The sequence below is a fragment of the Protobothrops mucrosquamatus genome, unplaced genomic scaffold, assembly GCF_001527695.2.
Source record: "Protobothrops mucrosquamatus isolate PMUCROS unplaced genomic scaffold, P.Mucros_1.0 scaffold276, whole genome shotgun sequence".
In the NCBI taxonomy this organism is placed as follows: Eukaryota; Metazoa; Chordata; class Lepidosauria; order Squamata; family Viperidae; genus Protobothrops; species Protobothrops mucrosquamatus.
The window spans coordinates 262,267-283,385 of NW_015386620.1; the positions used below are offsets into that span (position 1 = coordinate 262,267).

Here is a 21,119-nt window from a genome sequence, read left to right on the forward strand (position 1 = left end):
CAGCACTGACAACAGAAAAGATATGGTGCTCTCTTTTGTCATTTACAAATGACTTTCTTTGCTTTGTGAAAACCTGCCCTAGAAAAAAGAGCTGAACTTTATAAGTCAAAATTCTGAGTTTATTTTAGTTTTGATTCTCTGAGATGGCAAATGAATTCTGAGCTTGCCATCTTATCTTTCATTACACTGTAGAACATTGACCACAGTGATGAAGGGGAATGAAAGGGTGGCTTTTGGGTGTCCTTATGCAGTGCTGTAGGGGCAGAAAGCATTGTAATCATTAGCAGATATAATTCTTCTAAGAATTACCATGATTGCAGTACTTTTTATGGCTTAGAAAGAACTGCCAAATTGATATTCTCAGTTTTGGATTAGTTTGAGAAATATGCTGAATTATTTTTTATTTGGGGAGAAATAAGTAGTTATTGCTCAGGAGCTTCATTTCTTGAATAACTATTCTAGAAATCCCGTGAAAAATATTGTGTATTATGTAACCAACCATCTCAATTAGTCTTCTCCAAATTGCCTGATGGGAAGATAAGTTAGGATTGAAAGGGAAGCAGGTGTCCTGTGACACTTCCTCTTTCCCTTTAATACATCATTCGCTGTACCCATTTTATCATGGTGTCTCTGAAATGGAAAGGAGAATTTCCCATGAAAATAGTTCATGGCAGCATGAAAGAATTGTCCTTGAATCTTTCTGTATGTTTGTTTCTTGAAATGTCCTGTTGTGAGAGTTTGGGGTTCTGGTCGTGTATGTTATAATGCATGAGGTTCTTTAGCATGAAATTGTATCAAAAGTGATTATGATCTATTTTAGAAGTGATACTTACATACTTTGTTTGAATGTTTCATTAACAAAGTCCAATTGGAAGCACATTTTAAAGAAATGGAGCAGCATTTATTATGTCTTGAAGATCTTTGTGGACAGTGCGAATTGCAAAGATGCAAGCATATGCAAATATTACAGCTTGAAAATTACAAGAAGACAAAACGGTAAGTTTGAATATATTTGATTTACTCACAGAATCCTTTCTATCTTATGTGTAAGCAAACATATTTAACATTTTATCTTGAGGATTGCAAATATTTTCACACATGTAGCATTCTTCATGGAAAATTATTAAAATATCTCCTGCTTAGAGTAGGAGTAACTGGCTATTGGAACTTTCTTCTGAGTGAACGTGCTTCCGTTTTTACTAAGTAGACATTAAAAGAAATGTTTTGGGTTTAGGACTTCATCCTTTATTCATCATGGTCTCCTGATCTGTCACATTTTTTTAGTTTCTTAGTACAGAAGAAAAAAAATACTCTTGTAATAGGAGAGACCAGCTATTTTTGGATGACCTGAAATGTTAAATTTGTTGTTCAAGTTGTCACTCTTCTCTCAAGAAAATCAAGAGTATCTTACTTCCCGTTTGCAAATAATTGTAAGATGAACAGCTGTTAGGAATAAATGTGAAACAATTGATCACAAAGGAATCCATGATCATTTAATTGAAACTAGAGTTTTGATTTTTAAAAGATATCTTCAAAAATATTTGGCTATAAACTAGATGAATTAGAGGCCTTACAAAGTTGTGACATAGCAAATAAGTAGTTATCAGATAAGAATATTAAAGAGTACAGTTAGTCTTTGACTTACAGCCATATGTTTAGTGACTGTTTGAAGTTGCAACAGCACTGAAAAAAGTGATTTATGACTGTTTTTTTCACCCTTACAACCATTGCAGCATCCCCATGGTTATGTGATCAACATTCGGATGCTTGGCAACTTGGTTCATATTTATGATGGTTGCAGTGTCCCAAGGTCACGTTTTGCACCTGATAAGCTAAGTCAGTGAGGAAGCCAAATTCAGTTAACAACAGTGTTGTCAACTAAACAACTGCAGTGATTCATCTAACAGTGGTGGCAAGAAAGGTCGTAAAATGGGGCAAAACTCACTTAACAAACGTCTCGCTTAGCAACATAAATTTTGGTCTCAATTGAGGTCATGGACTACCTGTATTAAAAAAAAGAGCAAAGGTTTTTATCAGCTCAATTGGTTCATTACAAAATAATATATACTCTAGTTTTCCCTAGATATATTAAATTAGAACTATAATCCCTGACCATTAGAACTATCAAGAATCATTGATAGGTGACATATCCTGCCTTCCAAAAGAGCAGTTTAGCTTATTCATTGGATATTGAAGGAAAGCAATATTTGTAGTTCGAGACTAAATTGAGGTGTTCTCTGAGCTTGGTTGTTTTCTGGCAGACGTTTCATTACCAAACTAGGTAACATCATCAGTGCATTTTTCGTCCGCCAGAAAACAACCAATCAGAAAGCACTAAGAACTATCCAATGAAGGCAAAATTGCCAAGAATCATTGACTTTGATTGCTAGTTGCCCTAGGACTGAAGAGCAAACTAGAAGTCTGCCTCTGGTATCACTAATCATTCAAACAGCTTATGTCCGTGGTGGTGAACCTATGGCACGGGTGCCAGAGGCGGCACTCAGAGCCCTCTCTGTGGGCACGCGCGCCGTTGCCCCAGTCCTAGGCCTTCAGCCATGTGCAAAAAAAAAAAAGTTCAATCAATCAATCAATTTCAACTTCTCGCGGGGAAAAAAAAGATCTCACAAAGTTGGAATTGATTGATTGAACTTTTTAGTCCCACCCAGTCTACCGTTATCACCGTAGCCACGCCCATCCACTGGGCCACGCCCACCCAATGGGCCACGCCCGGCCGGCACCCGACAATACATAAGTGGGTTTTGGGTTGCAGTTTGGGCACTTGGTCTCTAAAATGTTCGCCATCACTGGCTTATGTATAACAAGTATTCTTGCTGTAATTTATCATAGAAACTAGCAGCAATGTTTTCTTGGAAGGTTTCAGGCAGGTTTTGATTTGGGATTCCTCCAGATTTTATATTTTGGATTGATGTGATTTATTCAACCTTTTAAGTCATGTGCAATTAGTAATGGTGTAGTGTTTCCTTGGGTACAAGCCAATTATCCACTCTTTCTCCCTTTCTTAGTATACTGTTTATCAATATTTAAATTAACTTTTTGAAAAAGGGAAAAGAATACAACTTAATGAGCAATATGGTCATCGTTTTTTGAGTTCTGTTTACAATATAATTTTTCAGCCTTTTCTTTTTTCTTTATTTCTGTAAGGAATTACAGAATACTGTATACAGAAACCTTTGGGATTCTTCGTTCTTTCTATTTTATTTCTGTTTTTTATTCTTTTGGATAATTGAACTTGTAACTTTCAAAGTCACCTCAGTGCTGATGAAATATATCTGAAACTAGTTACTAATTAAGTAATTAATGAAATTTATTAATGATGAAATTAGCTCTGCCTTTTCTGATTCATTAGTACATTTCTGCCTGCTTGTTTGATTTGGCCTTCTGGATATCTCCGAACAACTTAGCTAAATGTACTAAAGACTAAATTACTTTCTACTCCTGAATACACCTCTTGATATTCTCTATGGCTTCAAGTAAATTCCATGATTAGTATCTGTTTGTCTCAAATGGAAAACATTCTGTTCTTATACTAAGAATATATATCTATGTATATTTCTAGTATAGAGAGTAGTTTTTGAAAATGCCAACTTTTCAGGATGTACTTTTGTAAGGTTTGAATTTTTAATGTGTGTGTGAGAATGTTTTATTTACTATGAAACTATAATAGGCTAAGTGAAACAAACATCAACTGGATGAGTTATATTCATATCTAAATGTTAAATGGGTTCGATACAAATATGGAATTTATAGTTCTTAAATGGATGGGTAATCAAATTCCACCTATTGGCATCAATTTCAATTTCAACTAATAGACTATCCTGCTATTTTGCTAATGGCATCCATGTTTTGCATCTATGCTGGAACAATAATATGGGGTTTGGAAATAAAAGAATGTTATCTGCAAATATAATAACCAAGTTATGTTCAATCTCTGACATACATTATGTTTTTATTTTTATTTTTCAGGAAAGAACTTGAACTCTTCAAAGGTATTTATACCGGTAATTGTTGTTGTCAATTTTAAATCTCAAATACTATATAATGTGTCCCCAGTGCAAGAGCATCTGCCAGCAGTATACATACTTTACTCTTCCTCCCCCCTCATATCTGCTCCAAAAGATTGAAAGATTTTTTGAAGCAAATTTCAGGCTTGTACCAGGAATAGGTAAGTGACCAGGAGAATAAAAATACAAGTATATAACTGCCTTTGAAGAGCTGTGGTGGCACAGTGGTTAGAATGCAGTACTGCAGGCTACTTCTGCTGACTGCCGGCTGCCAGCAGTTTGGCACTTCGAGTCTCACTGGCTCAAGGTTGGTTCAGCCTTCCATCCTTCCGAAGTCCCAGATTGTTGGGGGCAATATGCTGACTCTGTAAACTGCTTAGGACTGTAAAGTAGTGTGAAGTGGTATATAAGTCTAAGTGCTGTTTGATGCCAGTAATAAATAAGATCTATATCACTTTCATTATAAGTTTGCTTGCTTCAGCTGTAGCTACCATGAAATAAACAGAGATCTTGATCAGACTCCCTTGCTGTATGTTATGCTGATAGTTGCAATGATGATCTTGATAATACAGATAGTTTTTGTTTAATAATAGTAATTGGGACTGGCAACTGTTGGCTAAATAATGCAGTTGTAAAGCACAACATTGCATGATTGTACCGATTTATGATGGAAGTTGTGGTACTTCCAGTTGCCATTGCTTAACAGTGAAAGTCACAGTCCTATGGTCATGTGACTGTCTTTTGCAACCTCCTGCCAGCTTTCCCGTTGACTTTGCTTGTGAGAAGCTGGCAATGAAGATTTCAAATGGTGATCATGTAACTGTGCAACAGTGCAATCATAATGAATCACAATCACATGATCATAAGGATGCTATGACGGCCACAATTACAAGTCTCTGTGTTTGGTGCTATCATAACTTTGAATTATCACAGAGTTCTTGTTCAACTACTTTAAAGTAGATCATTAGTGTGTAGAGCTTGTGTTATGTGCCAATTAGAGGGAATCATGTAAATAAAGATGAGACATAAGCACATTGGCTGGCCTTGAATGCTGAATTCATTTTGTGTACGTGTCAATGGGGAAGGGGAACTGGATAGTGTTGTGCTCTATGGAATGTCTATTGTATCAGGATTTAAGTTATACAGAATATTTGGTTTTGCTATACTATACATCGCAAAAAAATATATATAACTTTAAAAATTATTAGGAATTGCTACATAATATTTCTCTTTAATAAGTGACTGGTTTTACTTTAAAACAGCCAATATAATCTAACTTCAATATATAGTACGTTATACATGAATTTTAGTTTAGAGCTTGATATGAATTAGTATAACAATTATGATGGGCAATGAGAAAGTAAATCTGATTCTGTATTGCTGAATATTAATATGATTTAATGTTATACTTTCATTTTGAAGAATAAAATGATTGCTGAAAGGTAGCATATGTCAGAAGTATTTTCATGCAGTTTATACTTATATATTCAAATTAGCTGTTTACAGTAAAGCTTTTTTTAAGTTCTTGAACAATAGACTTTAGTGAGCCAAATTTCATTCTAGTTGTGCTGTTTGTATTCCTGCTGTTTGCCTGCTGAAAGTTTGGAATATTGAACACCCCTTTCCTCCAATGAATCTGTTAAAATGAAATTTATTTCATTTTGACAAGAGATTTTAATTCTTACCCAGTTTTAAATTAATTAATTAATTAATTAATTAATTAATTAATTAATCTTATATACCACCCATCTTGCCAGGCAACTCTAGGTGGCTTACAATAATTAAAAAAACAAATAAAAACAATAAAACAGTAAAGCAATAAATAGTAACACTAATTTTTTTAAAAATTGATAGACACATTTCCCATTAGAAAACAAGTTTTTTCCCAATATTGTCCAAGGGAATGTTTGCTATCCAAAATTGCTTTCTATTTGGGAGTACAGTAGTGGCATGAATAATATCCTTAAAATAAAAAAAATCTTGTCTATTTCCACTATTAAGCAATTCTGCTATTATGCAAGGAATAACGCCGTGGGATCAAGTGGGACTCAGTATTATGCTGATGTTCCTTTTAAGATTATATAGAGGATTAAATAAAGATTCCCATAAGTCAGAATGTGCAGGGAGAGAGAGAGAGAGGAGTTGAACTGACCAAGACTGAGCATGCAAATACGTTCCCAGCAACACTGCAGGCAAAAGATTATTCCAGTCTTTTATGTAAAGCAAGTGCAGAAATAATGTACTGTACTTAAAGAGATTAGGTGAAAAACATGATTTCATTTCAGACCAAGTCAAGAAGTCCAAGTAAGCAGAGTAAGTTTGAGGGTTCTGGATATGAGGCAACCAGGTGGGAGATCATGAAAATTCTTTCTAGTGAACTAACCCATTTTACTTTATATGCCTTTATGGTCTAGGTAGCTAAGTCTATCAGCCAGGTATTTACTAGCTCTTCTCGATAGTGGCAACTCATGAAGAATTTGCTACTCTCAAGGACTATGTTTATATACTCTGGCACTCCAGCAGTACTCAGCTCATCTACACACAGTAATATCACGTCTTAAGAAAATGTGGGGGAAATGTGTCAATTCAGGATCCGAACAGTGGAAAGAGATAGAATCTGATTGATAGCAGTTGTTAGGATTAAAATTTTGATTAAAGATGATCCTGTGGGTTCAGTTTCTGTGTTCTTGATTATTTATTTCTCTCCAGAGTCTGAAGTAGCAATGACACAAATCTGCTTGGTATATAAATCTCAACTGTTTTAGATTTGGACAGCCCTAGTAGTCTGCATGTGGTCTTTGAACATCTTTTATCTACCTCCTGTTGAATTTAATTGGCACAGTTATTGAAAACTGGCAGCAGTTTCCTAGCTGATTCTAGCTGTTATATTATTTCTTTCTTAATGATACTGGTAGTTGATAATTATCCTGCTCTTGCCAGACTTACAAGCTAAGTATAATTATAATTTGCCATCATGTTCATAAAAGTGTATTTAGGGTTTCTGAATTATGATTGTGTATTTTAATGACTATCCAAGTGATAAAAACTTTCTTGATCATACTTTGTGTCTGTGTTTGTGTTTGATTGAAGAAAAGGCTTGTACTTCTGGTACCGATCCTTATACTCTACAAAATAACAGACATCAAAATCATTATCATCAGGGATTTATCATGGTTTATAATAATAGTTCTCATTTCATAACATTCGGATGCATTTTTAAATGTTGATATCTGAAAGTTTCTCTGAGAAAATTAATTTATTTAATATTTATTTAGCAAACTGACATTTGTATTTCTTTAATTCTCAGGCTCCTTTTTAGCTGCTGCTTACAAATATTTTAACTGCTAATATCTTTATCCTGCCTAATGTAGTCTTTTATGCTTCATCTTTCTGAAACTAACTATATTTTACCTTCATTTGCTGCCATTGTTACCAGTATAATTGTTAGTTGTGTTTTTGCTATGAATGTCCTTTTGAAAGTAACTCAATTGAGATAGTGGAGAAAAACCCCTTGCTTTAAAGGCACTTCTTTCATTTGCAAAATAATCATCCTGATTCTTTTCTATCAGTAACCTTTTGCCTTATTTAGCAGTAATTGCACATCTCCATGACCATTTTGTGCATAAGCATTCATCTCCATTTTGTATATCATGTTTGTTTCATCAGTATTACGGTATATAGCGTATAATGCACTATAACAGTTCCTGCACCCTATTAAGTGGACTGTAGTTCATGAAAGCTAATGCCATAATGTATTTGTTAGTTTTACATGTCACAAACTCTGTGGTGATTGAAAATCAAAGTTGATTAAATGCATATTACCAAAAGATTTCTGAGTTTTTTTGAGATTCTGAAGTAAATAGAACAACTTAATTTAACAGAAGCTGTCAGTTGTTATTTGAAATAAGACTTTTCAACATTTTGTATTTCATTGAGTATGTTAATACATGAAAACCAAATTAACCTCAGGAAACCAATATATCTAACTCATCATTACTGATTAAAATTGCCTTCTACTGCTTAATCACTTGAATAGATTAACTTGTCAGCTAAAGAATCTATCATACACCCTATAAAGTCTAGCTTTCTTGTATTTTATTCTTAATATTAACAATATTAAAGCTTAGGAAATTTATCTCATATTTTGTTTTTTAAGGTTTAGGAGCCAAGAATCCTTTGGAAAAGCTCCATAACAGTATCAATTATTTTCTGTTCTGTATATATTATGAAATCTATGTCTCCACTATGATACACTGGCAAAAAAGAAGTGATATTCTTAATAAAAGAAAGGACCCTTAAAATGTTAGTTAATATTTCAATTTAATTAATGCAAACAATTGTGACACTATAATTGTGAGTCATGTTTAGAACCTCCATGTATAATTACTTAAGTGTAGAATTGCAGCATGTATTTAAAAACAATTTTAAATGTGGGAATATTATTTTTTCCCGTTTAAAAGAATTTACAAAAGGCTTTTCCATATATATTCCGATATGCTCTGTTTAACAATTAGATCCTACTCTTTATTTGGGCAACTGTAACTTTATTAGTTGGCTACTAGGAACTTGGCATTTTTAGTTAATGATTCTGATTTTCTGGAAAGTCATTTTAGGAGTGATGGCTTTTTTTCTGAGTATACATACATAAAATGTTTTGGTAACTTTCCCTTTTGAAAAAAAGAATCAGAAAGCTCATATTGCACAGCTAACCAAAAAGAAGAATGTTAATATCTGTTGCTCCCATTAGATTAAAACAAATTCTGGATTTTAATGTTGTTGAATCTAGCTATTTATTTAGCACAGTGCATTTTTATTGCTTATATACATGCAAAAGGGGAAAATGCTTTCCTGTTAAGACTAGTTCATAATTTTTCCTGGTAGGGTTATTTAAAAAACCATAATTATTGATAATTTTAAAGATAAAAGCAAAATAAACAGTTTTTGAAACTAATACCTATTCAGCAGTGGTTTAAGTTGAACAATGTTTATATTTTGCTAAGCTAGAGGCAACTGAAAGAACACACATTCTTTAGGATTGCATTTTCACCCCTTTCTTCCACAGAATGTGGTATGTTCTCTGATACTACAGCTCATAGCAGCTTGCTTTCAGCTTGGGAGCAAGACTCGAAGGAAGGGGATTGTAAGTCTTCATTTTATATGAATGATTAATTGAAAAAATGGTATATCATTTTTGAGAAGACAGAATGGATATATAGAATCATTCTTCTTTTTTATTTTGGGGAAGATGCACATCACTAGAGCTGCTCGGTAATTGGATGTTTCACTTGACCAGTATTGTGGTTCTGTTTATTTGCCCGTTCCTTCTGTTATGTTTTCTTCAGGAACCATGGCAAATAATCAAGAGTAATTCTCATAGGTGAAAGTTTATTAAATTATATGAAAGCTTGCCATTTATTAAGTTAGTGTTAGACTCCAATTTAAATTGTAAATATATTTTTAAGCTTTTAAAAACTGCCTTAATTGTAGCCTGCAATCTGACATTAGACATTGGTGTTATGTAGCTAAGCTGAATAAAATGAGAACATGTATAGTAAAGGGGAAAGAGGGTTCCTTAATGACAAAGTGAATTTCATTAGTAGAACATCCATAAATCTAGGCTAATCATGATGCAAGTTGTGTATTAATATAAATTTGTAGTACTATATGTGAAATAAGATCTGCTTAATAGTTATGTAAGGAAAATCTTATTAGTGCTAGACATGACTGATTCATTAAAGAACGGTACTGGACCCAATAATCAGTAATCTATTTCTGTTAAATTGTATTTTAAGGCTACTTAATGGCATTGTTTTAGTATGCTTTGGTAGGAGCATGGCTGGAGGGCTCTTTTGGATTTAGTAGCTGTAAAATAGCTTGGCTCTGGTAGTTTATAACCATTTTTCATGGCAACATGGTATGTAAACGAAATGTTTGCTTCTCGTAGTGGTTTCTGTGTTAAATACAGTGCTAGAAAAGTCCCTGTTTTGTAAATGAATATTTCCTCCCATGCTCAGACCTGAACCACAGTCAGAATTGCCTTTCAAGTGATCTATTGGAATGGGATCATTAAAAAAAGATACATTTTTATAAATGCATAAGCAAGTCTAAAGGTTGACCTAAGCTGGATATGTCATCCTTCTGTAGAGAATATTTTAATGCAATCAATACTATAGTGCATAGCATTTTCAGGTAACAGCTATCGAGAGCAATAAATGTATAGACTTCCCCAGGGTTTTTTTTTTAATGGCATTTGATGGTGTAATTTCAAAATACAAAAATAATTTAGCATGAATTATTTAATCACTGAAGCCTACAGTACTGGTAAATTTTCTCATGAAAAAAGTCACATTTTGAATTATTCCTGAATAATTTAGATTTTCTTTTTTTAGTTTCATCATAGCAGAAGACAAACTGTCATTTGTTAGTTATTTATCAATGTTAGTTATTTATCAATGCTGTGTATGCCGTTCAGTTCCAAAAAAGATTATTGTTTGGGTGGGGTAAGCCAATAAGAAAGTGTTCTTAGTCTAAAATGTAGAATTGAAATATATACAAATTTAATATCTCACTGGACAAAATGCTCTCTTAGAATGAATATTCAAAAGCTACTTGAGGAGAAAGAAGTATTTTATCAAGCAGCCAAGGGGAAGACCAGAACACCTAGAAAGGGCTTACATACAGTACACTGTCAACATTTGTCTAGTTCATGTGGTCAACACTACCACCCACCCTTGCATGTAACAGACGTATAAATCTTTGTAAATATTATTCTGTATGTCCTTTGGATGTTACACATGGCAATTCTGTTAATTATTTTTCTTGGGGCTTGACTTCCAGATTCCTTACCATCCTTCTGAATCTGCATCAAATTCTCTGAGTCTCTTTGATAAAATGCAGTGTCTAGAACTAGATGCCATGTTTCAGATATGATCTAACCATAGAACTATAATGTAGCCCATTCGAAATGCTCAAAATTATATCCTATTTCAAGTGTTCTTTGCAATTGCTGCAAAACTGTATAATGAATAAAACAAATTGAACTCTTTTACTAACAATCTGGACTTAATCTTGCTCTGATTATTAGATAGGATAGGTTTTTTAAAATCAAAATGGAGTGTGAGCCTTTCTGATTTCTGTCCATACATGTTTCAGAGAGCACAAAAATATATTGTTAGAGATACATGGTCTTACATTAGAGAAATAAAAGCTAAAGCTGGAGAACTTGGTGGATACATTCCTATTAGACCATTACTTTTAGATCCAATTTGGACATGCTTCTAAAGTATGAATTGTAAAAGCATGCTGAAAATTTAATAAACTTTATTAAATATTTAGCACAGATGCTTGATCCCAGTGCTTCTATACTACGTTATAGATACAAACAACTTTGAAGTGCCAGAAACTATGTCAATCATGATTGCATGATGCCTGAAGAAAGTGGGTAGATGGAGAACTGTGTGCATATAACACCATATTAATTTCTATACTTTTTTTGTGAGGGTTCATAACAAATGCAGTTAATGATACAGTGGGTACTATTACATAATATATTTCAGTGCTTTGCTTCCTGCGAGGGAAGGTTTACAGCCATGTCAACATTCATTACTTAATCCTTGAATTGACAGAAAAGCATGTCAGTATAAATTGCACTGCTCCAATGACCAGTCCCTGTTCTCTGTCAGGTAAGAGACAAAAGACTGTTGCTATCCTAACACTTTTAATGTGAGACAGGTTAAGGAAAGCAAACTTAACCAGTTGCTTTCCCTAATATGAGCTGTAGTTGGGAGGACGCAGGCTTGATAACTGTCAAAAGTCTGGTTTGGAGGAAGGGTTTTGCATTGATACATACAGCTTATAGTTTGGTTGCTTTTCGACTCAAGTTTAATTCTACTCTAGATCAAACCATCTTTAGAAGAAGCCTGAAAAACAACAAAGCGGAAGGATTGTTATAAGATAGTGGGAAGGAACAATTACAATATATCTTAATAGCAGTATTAATTTAAAAAAATAAAAGAGGCACTCCAGTGTCAGAATTGCAGTGTTGTTCTATTTAAAGACGATACCATAAATCTAAAAGAGATTTAAAGTTGATACCTTGTGGTGGGAGGGAGAAGCTTGTGGGGTATGTGTACATTTCCAAGGATTAAGTGCCATTATGTCAGTGTTGACTCGGAGCAACCACACAGGTGGATTTACCTTCATGGTAATCTTTCCTCACTTGTTTCCTTAGATCTTCCAATGGTGCCCCCATCACCTCCGTAGTTGAACCCATCCATTTTGCTGCTGCTAGCTCTCATCCTTATTTTTTTTTTTTTTTACTTCTGCCTTTCCCAGCATTACAGTTTTCTCCAGAAAGCTAGGTTTTCACATAATGTGTCCAAATTTGAGCTTGGTAATTTGTGCCTTGAATGAGAACTTTGGGTTGATTTGTTTGAAGTTCCATTTATTTGTTTTCTTGGCTGTCTGTGGTATTCTCAGGAGTTTTCTCCCTTGAGGTTTCAAAGGAAAAGTTACTGTATTCTGTGGTTTAAATAACTTTGGAACGGAATTATAATGCTTTTCTGATACTTGGCTTGGTATCAATCCCTCCTCCCTGAAAGAACGCTGGAAAAGATGCACTTAATAAATTGAACAATCAAACCAGGGCATTTATAAACACTTGCTAGAGCAGGGGTCCTCAACCTTGGCCACTTTAAGACTTGTGGACTTCAACTTCCAGAATTCCTCAGCCAGCAAAGCTGGCTGAGGAATTCTGGGAGTTGAAGTCCACAAGTCTTAAAGTGAGCAAGGTTGAGGACCCCTGTGTTAGAGCTTTCACCTTGAGAATTCCTTAGACTGCTCCTGTCAAACGTCTTGTGTTTTCCAGAAAGTGTTTTTATGCAATTTAAATTAACAGCTGAACCATGTGTTAGTTGTGATCTTTAACTGAGCCGTAATAAGTTACTGTATTCCTTTCTTGACCTAATATTTTACCATTTTCTACTATGCCTAGTTATTGGAATATGAAAAATAAAACTACTATTACTATTTTTACTAAGCAGGAATTTTATAAAAATAATATCAACTTAATCAAATATAATTTTTATGGGAAAGAATATAGGACAGCTCATTTGACTGCTTTAGGGAAGGTGAAAGGAATGATTTACAATGTATTTTGTTCTGATGATATTTTTAAGGTTACATTGTTAGGTCTTTCCCTAAAATAGAAATATAAATAAATATTAATTAAATTAAATTAAATTAAAAATACTTTTAGTTTCATATTTTAAAAAACCTTATACTTGATTGGATCCTCTGGTGAATTATTTAGATAGGGTAACTGCTTATTTATATGTCTTGTTTCTAAGTATTTACTTCCTTATTTCATAATTTTTTTATCGTTGTAACAAATTTGTTACGAAAGGTGAAAGGTGATTTTAGCTATAAGTGTTAACATTAAAAGAAACATTTAGGAATAGCTGATTTGTTTATGAATGCACTGAAAGAAACAAGCACATAATTAGTTTGGATAATGCTGATTTTAATTTCATGTAATGTTCATTCACTGGCTGAAAATTGGAACACTGACATGTACAGAACTGATTTTGTAACAGGAAAATGTAATATTAACTCTTCTTCCTTTTTGCTACCTTTTAACACACAGTTCTGTCATGCCTGTGGGATTTGAGAATGGCTAAAAAAAAAGAAGTAAAACATCGTTATAGTATTGAATGTAATATCAGAATTAGCCAGTGATTCTATTTATAAATGCAGAAACTGATAATTCCAGATTAAGGGAAAAAAGAGTGTACTGTAGATTCTCATGTCCCACATTTATGGAATCTCCTAACTATGAATATAGTTATTTTAAATAAATTATATTCCATGTCTAAAAGTATATTTAATTATATCCTGCTACATTATAAACTAGATATTTCCTCTCCAAAGGTAAATTGGTAAGTGAATTCACTGCTGTAACCACAGATTCTAGTAAATAATGTACTGTGAAATATAATAAAAAAGCAGGAAAATAGTAATATTGTAAAGTAAAATAATAAAAATAGTATTATATGTAAAAAGGTTACAGCCAGATAAAACCCAAGCTACAGCTAAGAACTTTCAGTTTCTTTCTAGGTTTAAATGACAACATTGCTGACAGTTGGGAACCCATCTGCAAGAAGATAGTTCAATTTTTCGAGGTCTGATCAATTGAGTTCATTTACCATCAATATTTTGGTTCTGATCCCATTTTAAATGGGGCAATGGAGAATATAAAGGATAATGCCCTCCATTTTACTGACACAACAGGCATTGTTTGACACATTGCTTGTAAAATCTCCTTTTGAGATATGTGGATTGCATGGTTAGCAGATAAAAGAGATGCTAAAACCCTTCCAGGGAAGCACTAACTTTACTTGTGAGCTCAGTTGAGAATACTCGCATTTACTTTTAATTGTTGTTTTAAAGGCCATACCTACTTATATAACAATAGCACTTAAGACTTATATACCACTCCATAGTGCTTAAAAAACACTTTCTTAGCAGTTTACAAATGTCAGCATATTGCCACCAATAATCTGGGTCCTCATTTTACCGAACTAAGAAAGATGGAAGGCTGAATCAACCTTGAGCCGGTCAGGATTGAACTCCAGACTGTGGGCAGAGTTTGCTTGCAATATTCATTCTAACCAATGCGCCACCATGGCTTATATATGAATCTGCCAAAGTATTATTATTTTATTTTATTGTTTATTTAGTAATCAAATTTATATACCACCCATCTCACTATCTGACTTGATTTACCATAACATCTATACAAAATAGACCAAGTTAAAAAACAAAGTTAAGAAGCCCCCACCCCCATCCTCCCCCAAACAGGATTGCATGCCACTGTTGGATCTCCAGATCTTAATTCCAAAAGGCCAGAATGGGAATTAAGTATAAAAGGTCCTTTTAACTGACTGCCTTAATGGGATAATCAGCTTTTTTGGTTATCATCCTAAAATTACAAACTTCTTTGTTTGTCATCCTATAATTCACAAGCTTCTTTGCTTGATTTATGAGGTATTAGCTTAATTTTTTATACCTTCCCATTAGCTGAATTGATTTATATGTAACTCCCAAACAACCCACTTCTTGCTTGATTGACATTTTTGGTAAATAATGCAACATATTTGTCAGCTGACTTGGATTGTTTCTTAAGATTTGTAAGATTTAAAACAGAAACTGCTTGCTGTAAAGCCACCATTAGTTCCAGAAATGCCAACAATTCTGAAGTCCGTAGAAGATATATTTGCTTTTCTACATATTATTTCGGCCTTACGCATATACCAAATAAATATAATCACCCTTATGCATACAAATTATGCTCTTGTGGGCTGGCAGAAGAATTCAGAGAGCTCCATTCCTAAAGTTTGTTTCCCTTCACTAATGGATTACTTGGTTTCTATACAGAATTAAGAGAAATAATAAAGTGCACAATCCTGTTTGTTCATTTGCACAGAATTCTACATATTCAACTGTATGCAATATTTTGTGTATGGCTAACAAATGTAATGCATAAATACAAGACTGTCCTAATGTGACATTGTTAATATTTGGTGACTTCAAGTCAAGGTTGACTCCTGGCGCCTGCACTTTTCTTGGTAATATTTTCGGAAATGGTTTGCCCTTTCACTCTTCATTGGACTAAGAGAGAATGATTGACCCAAGGTCACCCAGCTGGCTTTGTGTCTAAGTCTCATGGGCTGCATGAGGCCCTGGACATCTAATAATGCGGCCCTACATGATATTAAAAAATATAAAGAAATAAAGGAAATTCATAGACATTCTGTTACATATTTTATATGTGACCCAAGACAATTTCTCTTCACTCAATGCTTCCCAGGCAAGCCAAAAGGCTGACAACCATGCTATAGTGCAGGGGTATTAAACTGGCGGCCCGCAGCCGGATGTATCACGTCCACCCCTGCTCCGCAAAGGCAAAAACCATTGCAATATGTCACGATACGTCACGTGACGCAATCGAGTTTGACATGCTATAGTGGATGGATCCTGTCTTGTCAACTTTGATACAATTTTAAGAGTCTGTAATTGCAAATAATTTGTAATAGAAGCAAGGATTTTCAGTGATAAATTCCAATCATCTTAATGTTTCATAATAAGTATTTCCCAACTTTTCTTTGTATGGCCCAGCATTAATTATTTGCACTGGTTTCTCCATTGTCTTAAACTGAAGTACAGCACAGAAAACCTTTGTAAATGGTGTTTTTATTTCTTGATTGCTTTGGTTATAGGAGGGATATAGGCAAAAAATCAGCAATGTAATTGAAACCTTTGTTGCCTTTATGTTGAATATAGCAGTTGAACTTTGTATAGATGCTTGCATAGAACTCAGAATTCATATTATGTGTTGAAGTACATTCATCTATACAGTATAGATTAAAAGAGAAACGAGGAAAAATTATATATATCTTGTCTCCAAAATTTCCTCACCTCCATTTGTAAAAGTTTACAAGTTTACTTTTTTGCCAGTCTTTGTTTTTTATCTTCCTTGGAGGATCCTAATATTCTTTTCTCCAAAACTCGCAGCTGAGAAACGTTATTGAAGGGGGAAAAGGCCTTATCATTGTGAACATGGAAAGTACAGGCTGACATCTTGAGCTGACATTAATTACTACTCTAAACAGGCAGATTGTCTTTCTAGATAGACTGGAGAAATCTCATTTCAACAAGATTGCAAGGCTTGTTTGTATTGATTAGAAAAACATTTGCACTTCTTTGATAGACCTGATTGCTACTGTTTAGCTACTAGTAGAATATGTTATGCTGCTAGTAAATCTTCAGAAACTCAGAGTTGGTTCATTATTTTGCAAGCTGCTGCAGCTTTTATGAGAGAAAGTGTAGGAACTGTCAGTAATTCCAAGTGTTTCTTTTAAAAAGCTAAATTTCGTTGCCATGGGTCCAGATGTTCTCTGAAAAAAGTCATGTACTCTGTTAAGTAGCGCAGGATACATTGCTTTAACACGAGGAAAGCCTTTGGACAATAGCCAGGCTTTTTGTCTATATCCATGTTCATATTTTGTATAACTTGTATTTCATACTACAATTGGAATTCTTTCTAATTATTAATTTAAAATACTTTTCTATATACGAAATTTAGACCTGAGTCCTTACTTAATGAGTTTAGAATTGCAGGATCGTGGCTTTGGTTTTGGCCTTTATATTCCTTTTCCTTTAATTCAGTATTATTTTCTTCATTATGTGTTAGACCATTTCTTACATTTAATGCTGTAGAGGAGTTTTCTATGCCACTTTTTAGAGAGCAGATTCCCCTCAAGAAGGCTTAAATTACAATATTAAAGATAAATAATAAAAATCGGTAAAACTGCAATCTAAAACCATAAATATATTAGAATATAATATACAGAATTACAGTCATACCTTGGTACTCGATTGCTTTGAAATTCGTCAAATTTGATATTTTCACGAGAAAATTTGCCTCAGTACTTGTCATTTGTTTTGGTACTTGACACGCAAGCTAGAACTTATCAGTGTCGGTTGCCTTGTGACTTGCTACTCTTTCCAGCTGAAACAAAGTGTCACATGTTAGTCACTTGGTAGCTCTTGCCCTATGTGCCTCCCCTTGTGGTGCATTTTTGTGCTTTTTTTCTCATCAGCAAAGGTAAAGTGAAGTTTTTATTTTATTTAATCTAAGTATTTATTAATTTTAGATTCATTTCTCATGTAATGATATACAACACTATCTTTTTACATATTGTCTTGAAAATGTGCACCGTCTTTGATTTGGGAACGCATTAAATTTATTTACATTATTATGGGAAAAGTTTGTTTGGTACTTGTCAGTTTTGGTATTTGTCGCATCTCCAGGAACCAATTAATGATGAGTACCGAGGTACCACTGTATAGGCCAACGGAGGAACATTAGATCTCACTGTTATGAGAAATTACTAAATACTTGCAAAAGCTTTATTTACTAAATGCTTGTATACATTCATGCATTCATATGTCCATCTGTTTAGCTCTGCAGGAGTTAATTCCTGTTTGGAACACTTTAATAATGAAAATTCATTATAACTACTCTGTTTAATCTTTTGCAAAATTAATAATTTGAAATCTAGATTGAAGTTCAGTAGATATTACAAATTCTGACTTCTTAGTTAATTGCTATAAACACGAATGCTGTCACAGTACAGCTACATGCAAGGATAAATATGATAAAATAGATGGAAAATATGATTGATTACAATGTTCTAGTTAAGTAGAGACAGAATGACTGCATACAAGAACTGTAGCAGACTGATGGACTGTAAACATAGTTGAGTAATAAAATGTGCATAGTACTGCTGAGAAGCAGCTGTCATTGTGTATTTAATATACACAATGAAATGCAAGGCAAAATAGGTTGGCATTGATATCTGCATTTCTAATTTTAGTAGGCATATCTAGTTCAAATGCTGGATGCCAAAAAAGAATTTTGAGGAACACATTAAGACAACAAAACCTACAGAATAGGAAAACAAACAAATTGCATTATGAGAATTAAATTTATACTAAAGGATATAAAAATAGCAGAGGACTTTATGAATGTGGAATTCTGTTGAAGAGATAGGATAAGAACATGGGCGTTATGCCTAAGCCCAAAAACGATATAGTGAAATCCAATTGAGTCCAATTTTTTTATTTGCTTACACCTAACAGACAGAATCCCACCAGACTAAAGCTATAACCTTCTAACCTAATAGATATATCCTGGGAGATTCTAGGGAGCTACTGTGAATATTTTCTTCCCTCCCTGAACTGGATGAGAGGTTCAGGACTGCACAAGGTCTTATTTTGGGCCTCTCTTTGGAATATGTTGCTTCCTCCCTGGAAAGCACAGTGCAGTTGCCCCCTACCCCCTTCTTTTCCAGTTGCACATTCTGTCAAAATGTGCTGGATGTGACTTTTTCAGGAGGTTAAGTTGAACGACCTTGTCTGTCTTGCCAATATTGGTGGAGGCGTGGTTTTCTCCTTAGTAGTATTTATTAACATTCAGATGAATAAATATAAACATTTTAATAAATATAGTGTGTTTACAGTTGTCTGAATAAGTATTAACATTCAGGAACTGCAAAAAGGCCACATAAACTCCATATCTTATTTTACTGCTGATGGAAGGAAGGGACCAGATATTATTATAGTTTTAGGGATAAATGTAGAAATCTGTAAGGCTTTTCTTAAAAAAAAGAAAAAAAAAATTGCAGCTGTCCGTAAGAATAGGTCTAGCATCTGCTTTTGGCTTTTTGTCTAAGTAGAATACAGAGGCGAATGGAACAATAGCAAAACACACAAACTGTTACCTAAATGCTGATGTCCTTGGCTGAGAAGAGCTCCCATTCACAGTGGAGCAGGGAACTTTTTAAGAGCTACTTTAGGATTTTCTACTTTGTCTAAGGATTATAAGAGATATTGCTGATGACTTCATGATATCCAAAAGTGGCTATTGCTGGCATTTGGGGATTTTTTTGGGGGGGGAACTTTACATTTTGAGAAGAAGACTATAAGGGGCAGAATCTGTTTAATACATATATTTCACAGTTTGGGGAAAATAAATCTTTGCGAAGAATGCAGTAAGAGACTAACTAATATGACGTACTATGCAGTTCTGTATTAAAAAGTCTGATACTGACTTATTTGATATTGAATTGTTTTGCTAGCTAGCACTGAACTTAGTCTTGGATAATTAAGAAATTTCAAAACCTGAGGTATAATTATTTGCTTTGTAATATTTTGGATTTTAATTTCATGATTTACTGAGATACAATTGTGTATAAAATGCTTCCTTGAGTGCTAAAATAACAGTATTTCGTTGATTTCCCCGTTTCAGCTGAACTTGATACAGAGCATGTTCAGAAAGTGCTGGACATGGAGCACACCCAGGAAATGAAGCTAAAGGAGCGGCAGAAATTCTTCGAAGAAGCTTTCCAGCAGGACATGGAACAATACCTCACCACGGGCTATCTGCAGATAGCTGAAAGACGGGGCAAGTATTGAAATCTTTCCGTTTAAGACTCCAGGTAAATATCTCTCCAGCTAAATCGCAAAGCAGACTCACTGAACTGTCCTAACATTCCACTGGATTTTATGCTCTTTTTTATGTCTTCCATACATACAATCTCACTCAAAAAGGTTAGAAAGAGTGATGTGCTCAAGGGTACTCCTTTTCAAGAAATGGCTAGTTGATATTAAGTATAATCAGAATAAAAAAAAACGGGTGTTCCGCCTTACGCCTTTGCTCTAGTTCTAAGACTAGAGCGGCCATTGTGACCATTGTTCATCTGGGAAGCAAGAAATTAATATATTGAACCGCTTCAACTTGTAAACAGAGAAGTTACAGCTTACGCCTCCTGTTTTAACTATTTTCTTGCAAATCAGTGAGCTAGATGGCAGAAAGTACAGCTGAAACATAATTTGTATCTTGCTTCTCATCAAGAGAAAAGGTTAACCTGAAATCTGCTCTGCCCCAAAGGAACCAAATAAATAAAGAAGAATAGAGCATGTTCTGCTTCTCCCTAATGGAAGAACCCATTAGCACAGTGTTTCTCAACCTTGACAATTTTAAGGCATGTGGACTTCAACTCCCAGAATTCCACAGCCAGCAATGCTGGCTGTGGAATTCTGGGAGTTGAAGTCCACATGCCTTAAAATTGTCAAGGTTGAGAAACACTGCTTTAGCAGGATGTGAACACATAGGGCTCTTCCTTGCGTTCCCCATGTTACTATGACTGTGATGACTATGGTCTTTGATATCTCCAAATAACTGCTGTAACAAGATACTCATATTTGCATTATATTACCTTTTTATGGAAGCTGTGGGCATTGTTGTTTCCTGAATTGGTTAATTGCATTATTTAATGAAGCACTGTACAAAAAATATTCTTTTATCTGCTCTGAGCTTTGCTTTGTTCTACTTCATTTGGATCACACGAGAGAGAGAGAGAGAGAGACTTCCCGTCTTTTTAACAGCATATATAATTCTGTGTCTTTCCTTAAGAATTAATGTCCTGCCTTGAAGGATATTTGTTTCTGGCCTAAAGTCACCCAGTCCTAATCCAA

General features: G+C 34.2%; 1 protein-coding gene across 2 annotated transcripts in view; it reads left to right on the forward strand.

Annotated features, from left to right (window-relative positions):
• The window catches only part of DTNBP1 (dystrobrevin binding protein 1), a 34,098-nt gene that overhangs the window by 8,215 nt on the left and 4,764 nt on the right, over positions 1 to 21,119 (forward strand). For both annotated transcript variants that reach the window (XM_015814689.1, XM_015814690.1), the window contains 3 exons: positions 864 to 996; positions 3,985 to 4,007; positions 19,891 to 20,046. In XM_015814689.1, coding sequence (XP_015670175.1) covers positions 864 to 996; positions 3,985 to 4,007; positions 19,891 to 20,046 — 312 coding nt within the window. The remainder of the gene's footprint in view (positions 1 to 863; positions 997 to 3,984; positions 4,008 to 19,890; positions 20,047 to 21,119) is intronic.